This window comes from Thalassophryne amazonica, chromosome 5 (genome assembly GCF_902500255.1).
Source record: "Thalassophryne amazonica chromosome 5, fThaAma1.1, whole genome shotgun sequence".
Lineage (NCBI taxonomy): Eukaryota > Metazoa > Chordata > Actinopteri > Batrachoidiformes > Batrachoididae > Thalassophryne > Thalassophryne amazonica.
The window spans coordinates 131,293,295-131,313,739 of NC_047107.1; the positions used below are offsets into that span (position 1 = coordinate 131,293,295).

The 20,445-nt window shown below is 39.0% G+C and overlaps 1 protein-coding gene across 1 annotated transcript in view; it reads left to right on the forward strand.

The window, feature by feature from the left end:
• Window positions 1–20,445, forward strand: part of ddx31 (DEAD (Asp-Glu-Ala-Asp) box polypeptide 31) — a 56,540-nt gene that overhangs the window by 29,885 nt on the left and 6,210 nt on the right. The window contains exons 13-18 of the mRNA XM_034169626.1: window positions 7,015–7,101; window positions 7,631–7,681; window positions 7,818–7,957; window positions 8,642–8,726; window positions 9,343–9,454; window positions 9,569–9,779. Of these exons, the coding sequence (XP_034025517.1) occupies window positions 7,015–7,101; window positions 7,631–7,681; window positions 7,818–7,957; window positions 8,642–8,726; window positions 9,343–9,454; window positions 9,569–9,779 (686 nt within the window). The remainder of the gene's footprint in view (window positions 1–7,014; window positions 7,102–7,630; window positions 7,682–7,817; window positions 7,958–8,641; window positions 8,727–9,342; window positions 9,455–9,568; window positions 9,780–20,445) is intronic.

A 20,445-nucleotide genomic window follows, 5' to 3' on the forward strand; every position in this document is an offset into this window, starting at 1 on the left:
CGGTTCATCCAGGCCCGAGGCGTCGGCTACGTCTGAGGCTAGCAGCGGCTACGTCCGAGGCTAGCAGCGGCTACGTCCGTGGCTGGCGGCGGAGGCATCGGTGGAGGCGGTTCATCCAGGCCGAGGCATCGGTGGCGGCGATACATCCAGGCCCGAGGCGTCGGCTACATCCGAGGCTAACAGCGGCTACGTCCGAGGCTAGCAGTGGAGGCATCGGTGGAGGCGGTTCATTCAGGCCCGAGGCATCTGTGGCGGCGATACATCCAGGCCCGAGGCGTCGGCTACATCCGAGGCTAACAGCGGCTACATCCGCGGCTAGCAGCGGCTACATCCGGGGCTGGCGGCGGCTACGACCGTGGCTGGGGCGGCTGTGAACGAGGTTAGCAACGGGGAGGGTTGGGGTGCGGCTACCGGACCTGTGGCGAAGGCTACTGGTGAGAATTGTTTTTGTAATCAGTAGTGGCCATACTGAGCCACGACAGTCGGCATGGCACCACCCAGGAAAACAGATAAACTCGAGGAAGATATAGAGGAGATAAAGACCTCATTAAACCATATATCAAAAGACATGTCTAATCTAGACAAACTGATGGTGGAAATTAAAGAACTCCAAAATCTGATTAAAGAGAAGGACAAGATCATTAAGAAACTTGAGCAACGTGTAGATGAACTTGAACAATTTACTAGAAAAGATGACGTTATAATATCTGGACTAGAAAAAAGGCATCGGACATATGCAAGGGTGGTGGATTCTGGTGTAGCCAGTGGGGAGGATGCACCACCTGAAGAACAACAATCATTGGAACAACAAGTTACAAACTTTTTATATCAAAAAGGTGTTGTCATCCATCAAGACACAATATCAGACTGTTATACTGTTCCAACTAAAGATAGAAAAAATAAACTGTCTAACATTGTTATACAATTTACAAGCAGAAAATATAAAAATGAGTTATTAAGACAGGCAAAGAATTTGAAAGGAACAAGTGTCTATATAAATGAGCATTTAACAAAAAAAATGCAGATATTGCTAGGGAAGCAAGACTACTAAGAAAACAAACATATTGTTGCTACATGGGTCTGGAATTGTAGGGTGTGGATTAGAGTGAAAGAAGGAACAAACGGTATACAAATCAAAAACATGGAGGACCTTACGAAATACAGACCTGAATAGACAATCAAATATAACATCTGTTGGTAATTGGACCAACAAAAAAAATCTGATCAAACATGGAAACAGAGGATAAAATATATGACATAGACACTAATATTGATGAAAGTATATTTGACTTAAAAACAATTGGTTGTGAGTATTATACAGTAGAACAGCTGAATAGTGAAAAAATTGCAGAAGATACCCTGTCACTCTTACATATAAACAGTCGAAGCTTGTATTGTAAAATGTCACAAATAAAAGATTATTTAAATCAGTTTAAAAATAGATTTAGTATTGTTGCAATCACTGAATCTTGGCTTAAAGATGATCTCATGGATGAAGTTCAAATGGAGGGATATGAGCTGTATTTTGTAAACAGAAGATATAAAAAAGGCGGTGGTGTTGCTCTGTATACAAAAACAGATCTGATGTGTACAATTGTTGAAGAAATGACAATTATGAATGATGTCATAGAAATTGTAACAGTGGAACTTGTACATGAAACATCTAAGAATATTTTAATCAGTTGTGTATACAGAGCACCAGATTCTTGTGTTGTGAAATTTACAGATAAAATAATAGTTATTCCATCAAATTAAAAACAAAACACTTTTTATGTGTGGGGACTTTAATATTAACATAGAGAGCTCCAGCTGCCAAAGATTAAGTGATTTTGTGAATTCAATGTATAGTTTGGGGTTATTCCACTTGATAACAAAACCAACCAGAATTACATCGCAAAGTGCAACGGTAATTGATAATATATTTACAAACAGAACAGATGAAATTATCAAGAATGGGATCTTCATGACAGATATTAGCGACCATTTACCAATTTTTTTCAATATTTAAATATAAAAATAGGTACAACAAAAAAACTGATATAAACTTTAAAAGAGATAAGTCAGTAAAAGCCTTAGAGGCATTAAAATATGATCTTAAAAATCAAAACTGGGAAGAAGTTTGTCAGTGATGTTAATGTAGCATATAACTCATTTATGAAAATATTGATGAAATCATACAATAAAAATTGTAAATTAATTGAAATTAGTAAGAAATGAGTAAATAAACCATGGCTGACAAAGGGAATAAAAAATGCTTGTGCAAAGAAAAACTATTTATACAGGTGCTTTTCAAAATTGCAAACAAAGGAATCAGAACATAAATACAAAAAATATAAAAATAAACTATTAACAATAATTAGGAAACAAAAAAAAGATTATTACAGTGAAAAACTAAATAAGAGTAAAGATAATATGAGGGTAACATGGGGAATTATAAAAAGTGTGATTGATAGTGATGGAACGAAAGAAACTATTCCAAATTACTTTGTTAAGGAAAATAAAGAGATATATGATATAAAAGAAGTTGCAAATGGGTTTAATGATTATTTTTCAAATGTAGGGTCAAGTCTGGTGGGAAATAAACCAATAATAGAAGATAAATTATGTACATTGGTAAATACGGTCAATAGTATTTTCCTGTACAATGTGGAAAAAGATGAAATAAGAAATATTGTAAAAAACTGTGTAAGCAAAAGATCAACTGACCATGAAGATTTAGACATGATGACTGTAAAAAGTATAATAGAAATTGTTATTGAACCATTTACTTATATTTGTAATCTGTCTCTGTCAACTGGGGTTTTTCCAGATGAAATGAAAATTGCTAAGGTAGTCCCATTATATAAAAATGGAGACAAACATAATTTTTCTAATTACAGGCCAGTATCATTGCTTCCACAGTTTTCTAAAATTATGGAAAAAGTTTTTGTAACAAGATTGGATAAATTTATTGAGAAACATCATATTTTAAATAATGCTCAGTATGGATTCAGAACAAAACATTCGACAGCTATGGCAATTATGGAACTAATAGAGAAAATATCAACAACAATAGATAATAAGGATTATTTTGTAAGTATTTTTATTGACCTGAAAAAGGCTTTTGATGTTATAGACCACTCAAGATTGCTCCACAAGTTACAACAATATGGAATAAGAGGTGTTGCACATCAGTGGGTAAAAAGCTACTTAGAAAATAGAAAACAGTTTGTTCAGATAAATAATACCAAATCAGAATTGTGTAACATTATTTATGGAGTACCACAAGGATCGGTACTTGGACCCAAACTGTTTATTTTGTATATCAATGATTTTGTGAATGTATCCAATGTGCTTGGCAGCATTTTATTTGCTGATGATACAACGCTGTTTTACTCTGGATCAGATATACAGGAAGTAGCACAAGTGATAAATACAGAGTTGGAAAAAGTTAAACATTGGTTTGATATAAACAGATTGTCACTAAATATTAATAAGACAAATTTCATATTGTTTAATGATAGAGCGAAAAAAAATAATGTCATTACAAATAGATGGAATGGATATACAAAGGGTACAAGAAATGAAATTTTTAGGAGTCATAATTGATGAAGATCTTACATGGAAGTCACACATAAATTACATAAAAGGAAAAATAGCGAAAGCCATTGCTGTTTTGCATAAAGTAAAATATTCATTAAATAGTTATGGTTTATTAACATTGTACAATTCATTGATTGTCCCATATTTAACTTACTGTGTAGAAATCTGGGGATCAACATATACAACCTATATACAACCTTTATTTATTTTGCAGAAAAGAGCTTTAAAAGTGATTAGTAACAGTGGTTTTAGAGATCCATCTAATCCATTGTTTATTAAGTATAGGGTACTTAAATTTCATGATTTAGTCGATTTGAAAATATTACAAACGATGTACCAAGTTAATAAAAATACTTTACCAACAAACATTCAAAATATGTTTGAAAAAAGAGTAAGTAGTTATAAATTGAAAGGAATAGAAGTCTTTAAAAAAGAAAAGAAAAAAAAGAAATTTAGAACCAAAGTAAAGGAAAGGAGTATTGCAGTAAATGGTGTCAAATTATGGAACAATCTTAATAAAGAAATTAAAGAATTACGGTCGCTTAAATTATTTAAAAAACATATTAAATTAGATGTATTAAGTAAGTATGAAACTATGAAGTAAGTCAGTGGGCTGCAAGAAAGTAAAAAAAAAAAAAAAAAAGTAAACTGTTAATAATGTTTGGAGTGTCTTAAGTTTAAATGTAACCTGTCAGTGATGTAATCTATTAATTAATGGTCATAATTATGAAATGGGTCAGTGGTATGTGACAAGTTAAAGAAATGCAATCTGTTAAATAATGTTGACTATGATGCTGTATATTGAAAGATTGTATTGTTAAAAGGGGCAGAAATCATAAGACTTGTTCTTCTTTCTGCTCCTTTTCATTCTGGTATTGTGGTGCTTTTGTTTTTTGCTTTTCTGTTTTTCTTTTAAATGAATGAAATAAATATAAAAAAAAAAAATCGACCATGGATGACGAAAGGGTTACGAAATGCATGTAATAAGAAAAATACACTGTATAGAGAATTCATAAAACTAAAGACTAAAGAGGCAGAAAATAGATATAAGAAATACAAAAATAGATTAACTAATATTATACGGATATGTAGGAAGGAATATTATAGTAACATATTATATAATAACAAAAACAATATTAAAGGAATATGGGATATATTAAATAGCATTATCAAAAATGGTAATAAAAAACAGAGTTACCCTCAGTATTTCATTGATAATAATGTCAAGAAGGAAAATAAGGATGAGGTAGTCAACGGTTTTAATAATTGTTTTGTAAATATTGGACCAAGCTTGGCAGAAAAAATTCCCAATTCCCAACCTGAGGATTGGGATAATAATCTCATAGAAAGAAATCCCTGTTCAATGTTCCTCACAGCAGTGGATGGAAAAGAAATTATAGACATTGTGAATAATTGTAAATATAAAACATCTACCGATTTAAATGAAATTGATATGGTGGTGGTAAAACAGGTCATTGAATGGATTGTAGAACCATTAACATACATCTGTAACTTATCATTTCAAACCGGTAAATTTCCCAATCAAATGAAAATAGCTAAGGTTGTGCCGCTGTATAAGACTGGGGATAGACACCACTTCACAAATTATAGACCTGTTTCTTTGCTTCCACAATTTTCCAAATTATTAGAAAAGTTATTCAATAATAGATTAGACAAATTCATAAATAAACATAAATTACTTACTGATAGTCAATATGGATTCAGAGCACATAGTTCAACATCACTTGCATTAATAGAATCAGTTGAGGAGATTACAAACGCCATAGACCACAAATTACATTCAGTTGGAATATTTATAGACCTTAAAAAGGCTTTTGATACAATCAATCATGACATATTAATCAGTAAACCTGAACAGTATGGGATTAGGGGGTTGGTGTTGCACTGGGTGAGAAGCTACTTAAGTAACAGAAAACAGTTTGTGAAGTTGGGGGAATATACATCATCATGCTTGGACAATGCTTGTGGCGTCCCACAGGGGTCAGTATTGGGTCCAAAACTGTTTCTAATTTATATAAATGATATTGTCAATGTTTCCAAAATATTAAAATTAGTATTATTTGCAGATGACACAAGCATTTTTTGTTCAGGGGGGATTTGCAGGAGTTACTGAGGAGGATCAGTATAGAAATGGGAAAATTGAAAATATGGTTTGACAGAAACAAATTATCATTAAACTTAAGTAAAACAAAATACATGTTATTTGGCTATTGTATGTATGTATATGTACATACATGTATATACATGTATGTACGTACATACATGTATATACATGTATGTATATGTATGTGTATATGTATATGTGTATATATATGTATGTGTATATGTATATGTGTATATGTATATGTATATGTGTATATGTATGTGTATATGTATATGTGTATATGTGTATATGTATATGTATATATATATATATATATTGATATCGGTTTAGGTGTGTAGGAATCTATGTGTATATGTGGCAAAGGGTATTACTGGTTGTGGGGTAGAAGGGGTAGGGATAAATAAGCTGATGCTTCACCCTACCCCTTTTCGGACATGTTGGGTACACAGTATGAACTTTTTTGTTGTTGTCTTTACTGATCTATCTTGTAATTGTTGTTGTATCAGATGTTCGAAATAAATAGTTTTCTTTTCATTCATTCATGTATATATGTGTGTATGTATATATGTGTGTATACGTATGTGTATGTGTGTGTGTATACGTGTGTATACGTATGTGTATGTGTGTATACGTGTGTGTATGTATATATATGTGTGTATACGTATGTGTATGTGTGTATACGTGTGTGTATACGTATGTGTGTATACGTATGTGTATGTGTGTATATGTGTGTATACGTATGTGTGTATACGTGTGTGTATACGTATGTGTATGTATATATGTGTAGGTAGGTAGGTACATAGAAAGAAGTTGTCAGTGTTTGCTGTGTACTGCAGTAGGCAAGTAACAATATTTCACTGCCTGAGTCATTCTTGTGTTTTTGTGCCATGACAATAAACAAAGTGTAAGTCTTTGGGACCCCAGTGGCTGGAAAAGAACACACCCACCTTTCACTCGGCTGCAGGTTGCTTTGGAGAGGTGGGGATGGACCGCTTGTTTGTCTGGGTGGTTGCCATTCAGGGCCTGAGGTGATTCGGTGTGGTGGATGCTCCCTGACCTGACCTACGTTGACAAAAATAACTATTCTAACGATGTTCTTGTGATGGCGTCCATTTTTACTGTTACCAAATACACGTGTGCTGCGTGACCGTGGGCTGATACGTAGAACCAGCCCAGCGCTCCCCTTTGGACCTTTGACCTGAACCCCCGACCACAACCACATCTCAGGACCATGTGACAAACACAGAAAGCCTCTCCACCAGGGGTCAAAGTGCAACATGTTGTGATGCTGTGATGTGAGTTTTCAGAGAACTTCTGTCTTTTTTGTGCTCCAGGATCGCTCAGCCGTCTTCCAGCAGTTTTCAGAGTCTGGGTCTGGAGTTCTTCTCTGTACGGTCAGTAGATCTGCTACACATCGTGCTGTCTGTGTTCAAACTACAGTTTACCACTAGGAGGCGCTCACACTTGCGTCACATTTTACACATCGGGCCTTTGACCCGTCAGACTTCTTGGACTTGTGTGTCTGTCTCTTCGTCCAGTGTTGACTCTGTCTCTTTGTCCAGTGTTGACTCTTTCACTCTGAGACACTCGAGCTCACAGACATCCTACTTGCTAACAGTCATAACTGTCAGCGAGGCAGCTAGCAGCGTCACTCTGTCCTAAACTGTAAACCCTCAGAGTTCTGGCACTTCAGGAACTGAACCACATCAGTCTTGGTTTGGTTCTGTGCGTTGAGCTCCAGGCTGCCTCCAGCGGCACACAAATACCAGCTGTGTCCTTTTTGACACAACGTACCTCAACCGTGCCCCGCCCCTTTTTGAGTCTCAGCTGAGAACGTTGACAGACTACACTGTCGTCGATGTTTTGGAGATTTATTGGCTGTGAAGTTTTTTTTGTCATTTTAAAATAGTGTTTTGCTTCCAGGATGTTGCGGCTCGAGGTCTGGACCTCCCCCAGGTGACCTGGATTGTTCAGGTAAATCAGGACACTTGAATTTACGACTCGTAAACGTTCATATCTAAAATCATTGTAGCAACTTTAGCACAATACAGCAATCAGTGATTTAATGACCTCAGCTGATCAGGTAAAAATCAGTACCCCGTGTGTGCAGTATACTCCACCCACTTCAGCGGCTGAGTACGTGCACCGCGTTGGTCGGACGGCTCGTATCGGAGGAAGAGGAAGCAGCCTTCTGTTCCTCACACCTGCTGAAACCGCCTTCATCTCCGAACTGGCCAATCACAGCTTCAGGTGTGTCGACTGACAGCTATCGCAGCCAATCAAAAACATGTCTGCCATCAATCACCAGCTAGTTTTAAGGCTGTTGTGGTTAAACCTGGCCTTCAAGGTGCTGTGAATATTTTTTTTTCACCACTAGATGTCACACTTGCACCATATTTCAGGATGTAAATGAAGCTTGCATGGGGTGGAAGGGACGGCAGTCAGAGCCTTTTTGAGGGGCTTGAGCATGTACCCACACTCCCCCACCCCCCCCATCCTGCTGGCCTGAACTAACACTGCACTCCAGCTTCTGTGCCCGAATGAATGTCATTGCACAAAATACAATGAAATTGGATAGCAATCCTCTTGGTGCTCTAAAATAAATAAATAATAAAAAAGTACTAAAGTAATATAAGACAATGCAAAGAAAAACCTGCATGTACATCTCCCCTCACTGCTCTCCCCTATCCCCAGAAGCCCCACATACATACACAGAACATTCTCCATACTCAATTAGAATAGCAGATTAGGTAGATTGGAAAAAGTGCATAAACTACATGCAGTCCGACCCTCAGAAGGACTCAGTCTCTCAGATCTACATCTACGCTTACATCATCACAGTGTGACGTTTGTTTTGAGATATTGGGCTCCCACATGGGGTTAAAACCCAAACCCAGGTTTTTGACTGTGTGGGCGGGTCTTGCTGTGTTCCAGCCTATCAGAGATGAAGCTGCATGACATTCTGTCCAGTCTGATGATGGACGACACCTTCAAAGGCAGAGGAAAGTACCACAGCAAGGTGAGTCCGTCTTGGTGGAGTTGTGCCTCCTAAACAGTTCCTTATTAGTGCGATAATCCAACCACGTTTTCAGGAATGGCAGCCGGTGAACTTGGGTCTGGTTCGGGTTTCTTAAGAGCAGGTTTCATTACTGCAGATTTAGAACATGCAGGAACAGGACAGATTGATAATTTTCAGCGTCGTGAGTCCAGGTGCAAACCGCCATCATTCAACAGTTTAGCTGACGTTGGGTCAAATAGACGCCGCATTTTTTGCACCAGCGAGATCATGTGAAAATCTGTAAATGTTGGTTTCAGGATCACTCCGTGTGACCGACGGGTGCTGGGATATTTTTCTTTTCTTTTTTTTTTTTAAAGTTATCCAAGAACTCACCGACTGTCCTTGTGCAGGTCTCTGTAGCATGGTAGTCACCCTGAGCCCAACGGGACACCGTGTCCTTCAAGAAACACTCAGCAGTTAAACCCGACTGAAAAACACGTTTTTTACTTGAACCAGTTACATTATGAACCAGAAACACCGAAAGGATATTCCAGAAGACACGGCAGGCGTTCTTCAGGGAGAACGTCTAGTGGTTCAGCTCTGCTTTGAGTCTGACACGTCTGTGTTTCTTTGTCAGACTTGGTCCAGAGCTCTGGAGCAGGAGGTCAGAGAACGAGCCACAGTCCTTCAGACGCACTTTGAGAACTTTGTTCATTCCAGTACGAACGCCCTCCAGATGGCTAAAAAAGGTAACGTACAACTGCGCGGTTTAGTCATCCAGTCACTAAAGCCTGAGCCCGGTCCTTGCGTCTGGGTCCAGGTCCTTTGGTGTCTTTTGGTGTCTGATTGTTGATGTTCTTCAGCGCTGCAGTCCTTCATCCGGTCCTACACCACCTACCCCGCTCACCTCAAACACGCCTTCCACATCCGATCCCTCCACCTGGGACACGCCGCCAAGAGCTTCGGCCTGAGAGACGCCCCGACATCCCTGACCTCAGCCACGGGATCCACCGGCAACAAACAAAGCAGGAACCAGACCAGGAACCAGACTGCAGGACCTGTTGGGCCGAAGAGGTGAGTTCTGCTGGACTTTGAGCTCTGAGTTAAACTCCAGAAGCAGCGAGCACCTGTCAGTCAAAGCCAGGACGCAGTGTCAAAACCTGCAGGCAGGAGACGGGACAGGACAAGATGGGACAGAATGAGACAGGACAAGATCAGACGGAACAACATGGGACGAGACAGGATGAGACAGGACAAGATCAGACGGGACAGGACGAGACAGGACGGAATGAGACAGGACAAGATCAGACGGGACAGGACGAGACAGGACAGAATGAGACAGGACAAGATCAGACGGGACAGGACGAGACAGGACAGAATGAGACAGGACAAGATCAGACGGGACAGGACGAGACGAGACGGAACAACATGGGATGAGACATCCTGCGGACATAAAAAAAAATCTCTGCTACACAAATCCCAGAAACCTGAATAATTTCATTCTTCATTTACATTAAAGGTGCAATAACAGAACAGTTTGAAGTGTTTGTGATAGAAACGATGCCGTAACCATGGTTACGCCAGAACAACCACCTCCACTTTTTGTTTTGCAGACTCTCTTCTGAACACTACAAATGTCTTTTATTTTATTTTATTTATTTTTTTGGATCAAGGATTGTTTTTACAGTTTAACAGAATGAGAAGAAGAAGGAGGAAAACAAAATGTGATATTTTTGTACCAACTGTTCAAAGGAGGCAAAATAGTCTATTAATGATGGAGCAAACAGTAACAGATTAGGGAGTGACATCCGTCCCACTGAGCCAAGTCTCTGACGTACACTTCCCTTTGTCATAGGTGTTTTTTTTTCCAAATAAAACTTGATATCTGATTATTTGAATTGATAAAAAAAGATTTGGTTAGAAAACACAAAGGCACTGAAAAATATATAAAACCTTAGGCTAATATCTTTGTGTGTCTGTGATCCATATGCCGAGGTAGCTGAATTTAAAGGGACGTGAATTTAAGGATATCTCATTACCAGTGCCAACAGGCCTCAGCTCACTTTTCTGAATATTATCCCTGTAGCCGGATAATTTGCCAAATTCTGTTAGTAAGACCATTAACTTAGGAAGACTCAGAAGGGGTTGAGATATATAAAGTAGCATGTCATCCACATACAGTGAAACTTTAGGCTCTGTCCCTGCTCGCTGAATTCCTTTGAGATCAATATTTTGCCTCAGAGCTATAGCTAGTGGTTCCATTGGAACCGTAAAAAGCAGCGGTGACATGGGACATCCCTGTCGTGTGCCTCATTTAAGCTCAAAAAAAGGGGACAAATTATTATTGAATGAATGAATGAATGAATGAAAACTGTTTATTTCGAACATGTGATACAACAACAATTACAAGATAGATCAGTAAAGACAACAACAAAAAAGTTCCTACTGTGTACCCAACATGTCCAAAAAGGGGTAGGGTGAAGCATCAGCTTATTTATCCCTACCCCTTCTTCCCCACAACCAGTAATACCCTTTGCCACATATACACATAGATTCCTACACACCTAAACCGATATCAATATATATATATATATATACACATATACATACACATACATATACACATCAACATACATACACATATATACACATATACATATATACACATATATATACACAAACATAAATATACACCTACACATACCTACTTACATACAAAATACTATATATTTACAAGCCGAAGCAAAAAACAAAAACACCCTAACCCTCATTACCCTTCCTCCTCCCTATACCCAGAAAAAAACATATTTTTGTACCGCTGTTTGAACTGGTTCATGCTTGGACATTGCTTGAGCCCCACTCCCAATCTGTTCCACATCCTCACCCCACAGACAGAAATACAGAAACCTTTTAATGTTGTTCGTGCCCACTGATGCTTTAAATTAAATTTCCCCCTCAGACTGTAATCCCCTGATCTGTTAAAAAAACATATTTTTAATATTTGCTGGAAGTAAATTGTTTATTGCTTTATACACAATTTGTACTGTTTGAAAATGAACCAAGTCTGTGAATTTTAAGAATTTGGATTGTAAAAATAGTGGATTTGTATGATCTCTATAGCCAGTATTATGAATAATTCTTATAGCTCTTTTCTGCATTACTGATAGTGATTGTGTTGTACCTTTATAAGTATTACCCCATACCTCTGCACAGTACTGTAAATATGGTAAAACCAGTGAGCAGTAAAGAATGCGGAGTGAGTTGTGGTCCAGAATATGTTTCGCTTTGTTTAGAACTGAAATGCTTCTTGACAGTTTACTTTGTATATGTTTTATATGAGTCTTCCAGTTTATCTTATCATCTATTATCACCCCCAGAAACTTATTTTCATGTACCCTTTCAATATCTACCCCCTCGACTTGTAACTGAACCTGTATGTCTGTATTACAATAGCCAAATAACATGTATTTTGTTTTACTTAAGTTTAATGATAATTTATTTCTGTCAAACCATATTTTCAATTTTCCCATTTCTATACTGATCCTCCTCAGTAACTCCTGCAAATCCCCCCCCTGAACAAAAAATGCTTGTGTCATCTGCAAATAATACTAATTTTAATATTTTGGAAACATTGACAATATCATTTATAGAAATTAGAAACAGTTTTGGACCCAATACTGACCCCTGTGGGACGCCACAAGCATTGTCCAAGCATGATGATGTATATTCCCCCAACTTCACAAACTGTTTTCTGTTACTTAAGTAGCTTCTCACCCAGTGCAACACCAACCCCCTAATCCCATACTGTTCAAGTTTATTGATTAATATGTCATGATTAATTGTATCAAAAGCCTTTTTAAGGTCTATAAATATTCCAACTGAATGTAATTTGTGGTCTATGGCGTTTGTAATCTCCTCAACTGATTCTATTAATGCAAGTGATGTTGAACTATGTGCTCTGAATCCATATTGACTATCAGTAAGTAATTTATGTTTATTTATGAATTTGTCTAATCTGTTATTGAATAACTTTTCTAATAATTTGGAAAATTGTGGAAGCAAAGAAACAGGTCTATAATTTGTGAAGTGGTGTCTATCCCCAGTCTTATACAGCGGCACAACCTTAGCTATTTTCATTTGATTGGGAAATTTACCGGTTTGAAATGATAAGTTACAGATGTATGTTAATGGTTCTACAATCCATTCAATGACCTGTTTTACCACCACCATATCAATTTCATTTAAATCGGTAGATGTTTTATATTTACAATTATTCACAATGTCTATAATTTCATTTCCATCCACTGCTGTGAGGAACATTGAACAGGGATTTCTTTCTATGAGATTATTATCCCAATCCTCAGGTTGGGAATCGGGAATTTTTTCTGCCAAGCTTGGTCCAATATTTACAAAAAAATTATTAAAACCGTTGACTACCTCATCCTTATTTTCCTTCTTGACATTATTATCAATGAAATACTGAGGGTAACTCTGTTTTTTATTACCATTTTTGATAATGCTATTTAATATATCCCATATTGCTTTAATATTGTTTTTGTTATTATATAATATGTTACTATAATATTCCTTCCTACATACCCGTATAATATTAGTTAATCTATTTTTGTATTTCTTATATCTATTTTCTGCCTCTTTAGTCTTTAGTTTTATGAATTCTCTATACAGTGTATTTTTCTTATTACATGCATTTCGTAACCCTTTCGTCATCCATGGTCGAGCTTGGATTTTTTGTTTTCTGTAGTCTTGTTTAATTGGACAATTTTTATCATATAATGATGTAAATATTTGTAAAAAAGTTTCATATGCACTATCAACATCACTTTCACTGTATACCTTTTCCCAGTTTTGCTCCTGTAAATCCTTCTTTAGTGTGTTCATGTTTTCCTCTGTCTGCACTCGCCTGTATTTTATTTTCTCCTCTGGCTGATTCCGCTGATGGTTTCTATTATAAACGATGAAAACTGGTAGATGATCACTAATGTCATTGATTAATAATCCACTCACAGTGTTATTCTCAATATCATTGCTGAATATATTATCAATTAAGGTAGCACTATGGGATGTAATTCTGCTTGGCCTGGTGATTTTTGGATATAAACTCATACTGTACATTATACTGATAAATTCATCTGTTATTTTATGCTTATTTGGATTGAGCAGATCAATATTTAAGTCACCACAAATGAACACAGTTTTTTGATTAGTTTTTGAGAACATTTTTCCCATACAGTCAGTGAATGTTTCAATACTAGATCCTGGTGCTCTATATATACAGCTGACTAATACATTTTTGCTTTTTTCTTCACATATTTCAATAGTTATACATTCTAATAAGTTATCAATCACAGTTGTCATATTGTCTACTATTTTATAATCCATGTTCTTATCCACATACACAGCCACTCCTCCTCCACTCTTATTTTTTCTGTTTACACAATTAAATTCATATCCATCCAGTTCAAAATCCATTCCTTTATCTTCATTGATCCATGTTTCTGATATAGCAATTATGTTAAATATTTTTTTAAACTGACTTAAATATTCTTTAATGTTGTTAAAGTTTGCATATAGACTTCTGCTGTTGAAATGGATTATTGATAATTTGTTATCCGTTCTAATGATCCGATTAAACTGTTCATCTGTATAATAGCAACAACTGTCATTGATATTTGAGAAGAAATTATTGTCCGGGTCTATATCGTGCTCCAAGTCCAGTACATTGTGGTCTGTGTATTTAAATGTTCTCAGTTCTACTTTTCCATGATCAGCAATCCTTTGAGTTATATCCTTCTTGTCTCCAGATGTAGATGAATAGGTAGTAGATGAATAGGTTCCTCTGGTCTGTGTCATGGTGTTGTGATGTGTTTGTGTCCTCATACCTTATTGGTCATATTTGTCCAGATCCTCGCTTTAAGAAACACTATTGTTCATATTTGTCCAGCTCCTCGATGTTCCTTATTGCCATGACTTTTGCTTGTTCTGGTGATCCGTTCAGTTTGATGAATATTTTACAGTTTGAAGTCCATGTGTGCTGGATTTTTCCCTGTTTCTTCAAGAAGCGTGCTTTCCTGGCGATGTCGGCATTCCGTTTGGTGAGATGTTCATTGATGAATACGTTTGTCCCTTTCAGTTTTCTTCCTTGTTTTAACAGTGCTGTTTTGTGTTTTCTGTTGATGAATCTCATGATGACGGTTCGTTTATCACCGTCATTTCTCCGGGGCAGAGGGTGGCACGCTTCAATGTTATTTAAATCCATTTCTATACCTTTAGATAGGAGGAAATCAGCAACCTGTTTTTCCACAGAGCTGACCTCCTGTTCACTGGGCTCCCCTCCGCTCTCATCTGTTACCGCCCGTGCGTAGGACCGTGGTTTGATATGAAGACCTGTGATGATGACGTCGTTAATTCTGGTGTACTGCTCCAATTCAGCCACTCTATTTTCCAGCTGCACCAGATGCCGGTCTTTCTCGGCATTCTGGAGCCGTAATGCCTTCACCTCCTCCACCAGATCCATGATTGATTTCTGTTGCTGCTTCACAACAGAAATCTCCTCTGATAAAAGTCCAGAGATTTTTTAATATCGTCACCTTCCTCCGCTGTCAGAACCTTCTTAGGCCCCATGGTCGGCTTATGAGCAGCTTGTCGATCGCCGATGTTAACAGCCTGCGTTGTTTGTCACCGGGATGGATCTGCACTGCGCTGGTGCCGCGTGGCCTCAGTGTTTCCGCGCTGATGGATCCGCGGTGGCTGCACGAGGCCTCGGGGAAGCGGCACTCGTGACGCGCGGCTCTAATGACGCAGCGCGCGGCCTCAGTGAATTCACCACGTTGGGCCTCGGACGTTGTTGCTGTCCAGTCGCTGGGCTAAGTTGCCGGTTGAGGTGGTATTCCCACTGTCCGGGTTGGCAAACACCGGCGTGGCAGATGGCAACTACAAACACCACCTCTGAAAACTCAGGTACAAACTTTTTGCAGCTCGCTCTGACGACACGCAGCTCTGACTGACCTCTGTATTAGTACGATCATCAGCCAATAGAGATGGATATATGTCTGATCCATGATATGAACTTATGGCCAAATCCAAACCTTTGCAATGTGTTGAAAAGATACATCCCACCCGCTCAAACGCCTTTTTAGCATCAAGTGAGAGGACGACCTCTGGAACACCAGGTGGGGAGGGACTGTAAAGGATATGAAAAAGACGCCTGACAGTACCGAGCTTTGATAGAACCTGTTTGGTCAGGTGATATAATGGAAGGAAGGACGCCAGAATTTGGCAAGAATTTTTGCTTCAGTGTTAAGGACAGAAATTGGGTGAAATGAACTGCACTCCAGAGGGTTTTTCCCCTTTTTTAAGAATTACAGAAATAATTGCTTGACACGTGGTAGGAGGTAAGGTCTTAAGAGTAAATGACTCTTCAAAAACTGAGAATTCTTTCAGCCAGCGGCCTGTTGGCTGTGGTTTTGGGTTTTGTCTCATTCTTGTGTTTTTAGTTGATGATTAATTCTTTAAGTATTATTATTTTTTGTATAATGTCTTCCATTTGCCCTCCTTCACATGTTGAGTTTTCATATTGCTTTTCTGTGATAGTTATTATTAATCTTTGTGTTCTGTTCACTTCCTTATATTTTGATCTTGTTCTTTACTTTAAAGTTATTTGTTGGTTTGTGGTTTTGTGATTTACTCGGGGTATTGTATGTTCAGTTATTAATTTCTCTGCACTCTGTTTCATTCACCTGACTCTTCAGCTCCGCCCTCTCCTTATCTCCCCGCCCGCTGTTAATTCCACCTGTTATTTAAACATGTCCTCGTCTGTCTGTTGTTGTTGTATGTTTCCTGTGTTTTGCTCCTTGTTGTGGTTCCCCTATAAGTACCAATTCTCTGTATCCAGCCGTTTGACTTCTTTTTTTTTTTATCTTCTTGCCCAGTGTCTCTTTGTTTCATTCTGCAGCCTCCATAATCATGTTTGTGGGATTTTTTTGGTTGTGCTGATTCACCTCTGCACTTTTGGAACATTCATCACAATAAACACACTGTGGTTGATATGACTCCTCGTGTCCTCGCTGCTCTGCACTGTTGAGATTTAAAGTGACTTTGCTCAAGACTCACAACACATCCGGCCCCGGAGACTTGCCACGTTGCATGGCTCTGACTGCAGATACTATCTCCAGGGTGGAGAAGTCCTCCTCCAGCGTATCAGTTGTGTTTGGGTCTAAGGATGGAGCATGTAGAGAACTTTAAAAATCCTCCAGAAATTGATTTTGAGGCCGTCTGTTCACTTCAAACCCTGTTCATTGCAGGTAGAGTCTGATTGGCAGTTCTTTGTCGTAACTGAAGGGTGAGAATTTGTCTGGTCTCTTTGTTCGTAGTCTCCGTGTCGGGATTTGGGGAGGAGATATTCAGCACGTTGTGTTGATATGATATCAAACTGGGTCTGTAAGGACAGACGGGCTTCCATGATGTCAGCAGATGGTTGATGGCTTGATAATGACTCCAGCTCCAGTATTGGACCTGTTCACTCTTCAAGACGTGCTGTGTGTGTGTTTTGCACAATAAGAAATAATTTGGGCCCGTAGATATGCTTTTAGAGATTCCCATATAGTTGAACAGGATGTTCCTGGTGTGTGATTAGCATCAAGAAATAATTTGATTTCAGATGAGATAAAACTGACAAAAGACTCCTCTGACAGGAGGAGAGGATTAAGTCTCATGGCCAGAGGACCAAGATCTGAGATGACTATGGCTTCATCATCGCACCTGGTTACAGAAGAAAGGAGGCTTTTATCCAAGAAGAACGTATCTATATGAGAGTAGCTCTTATGAACTGGGGAGGAGGAGGAGTGCGCTTTGGAGGCGGGAATACAAAACCTCCACACATCTGCTACACCGTGTGTTGAAAGAAAAAGCTGGATGGTGCATGCTGACGAGACGCAGAAGTCTTTTTGGACAAACTGGGAACTAAGGCAGAGAAAAAGATGTAACTTGTATCAAAACCAAGGATAAGATGGAGTGTGGTCATGTTTGGTAGACGAGAGAAAAAGTTTGGGAAGAATGTTGGATCTCAGTGCTGCATTTGATACCGTGGATCATCATATTCTACTTGATAGGCTGGAAAATCATTTTGGGATTACTGGGAGTGCCCTTGAATGGTTGACATCATACTTGACCAGTCCTTCTCACTGTGTTTTGTACAGTAACACTTCCTCTAACCTTAGTGACATGAAATTTGGGGTTCCACAGGGGTCAGTCTTAGGCCCCATGCTTTTCTCCCATTATATAGCACCCCTTGGGCACATATTGCAGTGCTTTGGGATTACCTTTCACTGCTATGCAGATGATACGCAGTTATACATGCCGATAACTGCTGGTAATCTCATTCACATAAAATCCTTAGAAGATTGCCTTACATCAGTGAGAAGTTGGATGTCTAGAAAATAAGACTGAAATGATGGTTCTTGATCCAGTGAGACATCGGCATCAATTTGAACAGTTAACGCTCACCCTAGGCTCGTGTGTCATACATCACACTGACAAAGTGAGGAACCTTGGGGTAATTTTTGTTCCTTCATTGTCCTTTGACCTCCACATTAGAAATATTACTAGGACTGCTTTCTTCCACCTGCGAAATATAGTGAAGATTCGTCCCATCCTGTCTATGGCTGATGCTGAGACCCTGATCCATGCATTTGTCTCTTCCAGATTGGACTACTGCAATGTTCTATGTTCTGGTTTACCGCAGTCCAGCATTAGGGGTCTCCAATTGGTTCAAAATGCTGCTGCCAGACTTTTGACAGGAAGCAGAAAGTTTGACCACATTACACCCATTTTGGCGTCTCTTCACTGGCTTCCTGTTCCAGTGAGATCAGATTTTAAGGTTCTGTTACTAGTCTATAAAAATTGTTCACGGACTGGCACCTCCCTACCTAGCTGACCTAATTAAACCCTACGTACCGGCCCGGGCTTTACGTTGTCAGGGTGCAGGACTACTTTGTGTCCCTAGGGTGAATAAGAAGTCTGTGGGTCACAGAGCTTCCTCTTATCGTGCCCCTGTTCTGTGGAATGATCTCTCTGCATCAATAAAACAGTCAGATTCTGTGGAGACTTTCAAGTCCAGATTTAAGACGCACTTATTTTCCCTTTCATATGGCTAGCATACTGGCATAGTATAGTTCTGTGCTTTTTACTCTTTTAATTCATTTTATTAGTAAACGGAGCTGGCCGAGGCCTCAACTTTACCTAAATTCTGGGTCTTTTAGTGAACTTAAGGGCTAGTGGCTGGCGATCACTTTAGTATTTCTCTGTTTTTCTTTACACAAAAGGCTATACCAGCACCGCAGAGAGGGTGCAAATGGACCTCAGTCTGCAGTTCATCTCCACCTTAAAGACACTAACCACACGTTTGAGGACAAGGAAGTTAAAATCTTAGCCAGAGAGAAGAAATGGTTTGAGAGAGGGGTCAAAGAGGCATTCTATGTGAAACGGTTGAAACCCAGCCTTAACTGGGGAGGGGGTCTGAGACACACTTTGTCCCCTGTTTACAATGGGGTACTCAGGTCAAAGCAGTTTCAGTCTTTTGTTCATGGTAATGAGTCATTCACGTCAACAGGAGAGTCGTCAAGGGAGCCATCAGGAGAGGCTTCCGTCCCATCATTAGGAGGGACAGCTGCCCTGTTATTAGGAGGGTGCTTACTAGAGCACAATAGTTGCTAATTATAGCTATTGTTTAGTCACCAGCCTATAGCAGTCGGCCTCTCAGTAGGAGGGGACTGGTTAGGTTTAAAACTCCAGCTTTTGTGGCTTCGGTTTTATTCTTCTCTACAAGAGTCTAGACAGAAGTCAGACTACCAGAGCAAGAATTTTAGCTGAGGAAGCTTCTGCGATTTGAAGCGAAACGTCCTCGCGTCAAGCAACCCAGTCCAGTCGTAGATTCAAGCTTCTCTACTAGACAAATTATACAGTATTTCTTGTCGTTCTGATGCCTGATTCTGTTTTTTCTCTGTTTAAGGTACAGCTCCATCCAGAGATGAGTGTGGTATTTGTGCTGGCGACCCGCCTGTCCTGTGCACCAACAGCTTTTCCTGTATATTTATTTTGTGAATTGTTTATGTAATTTATGTCTGTATCATGGCCCAAGCAGAGGGGCACCCCTTTGAGTCTGGTCTGCTTGAGGTTTCTTCCTCAGAGGGAGTTTTTCCTTACCACTGTTGCTCTGGGGGTTAGTAAGGTTAGACCTTACTTGTGTGAAGCGCCTTGAGGCAACTCGGTTGTGATTTGTGGTTATATAAATTAAAAAATAAATAAATTGAATTGTCCCAGTTTGGTGTGTAAATATTGGCTGAGATGACGGGGAATGAAAAAAGTTGTCCCGGCACCACAATAACATAGCGTCCCGCAGGATCAGGATCCACACTGGTCGCAGTAAACGGTCTGTTGTTATCAGTTCGGACGGGTGCTCCTCTGGACTTTAAGTGACCATCCTTTCTTTATTCGGAGCAAAAGTGCGTCTCCTGGACAAAAGCAGGATGAGTTTTAAGTTGTTTTGAGTGTGTAAGAACCTTTTAACACTTAACTGGGTGGTTAAGTGATTTCACATTTCAATTTGGAAAACTGACTGAGGATCCATCGGCCCTCTGACAGCATTCGGATCAGTCACAGCCGACCCAGTCAAAGATGTCACGTACCTGAAGATTATGTACGACTGAATACGCAGAAAAGAAGA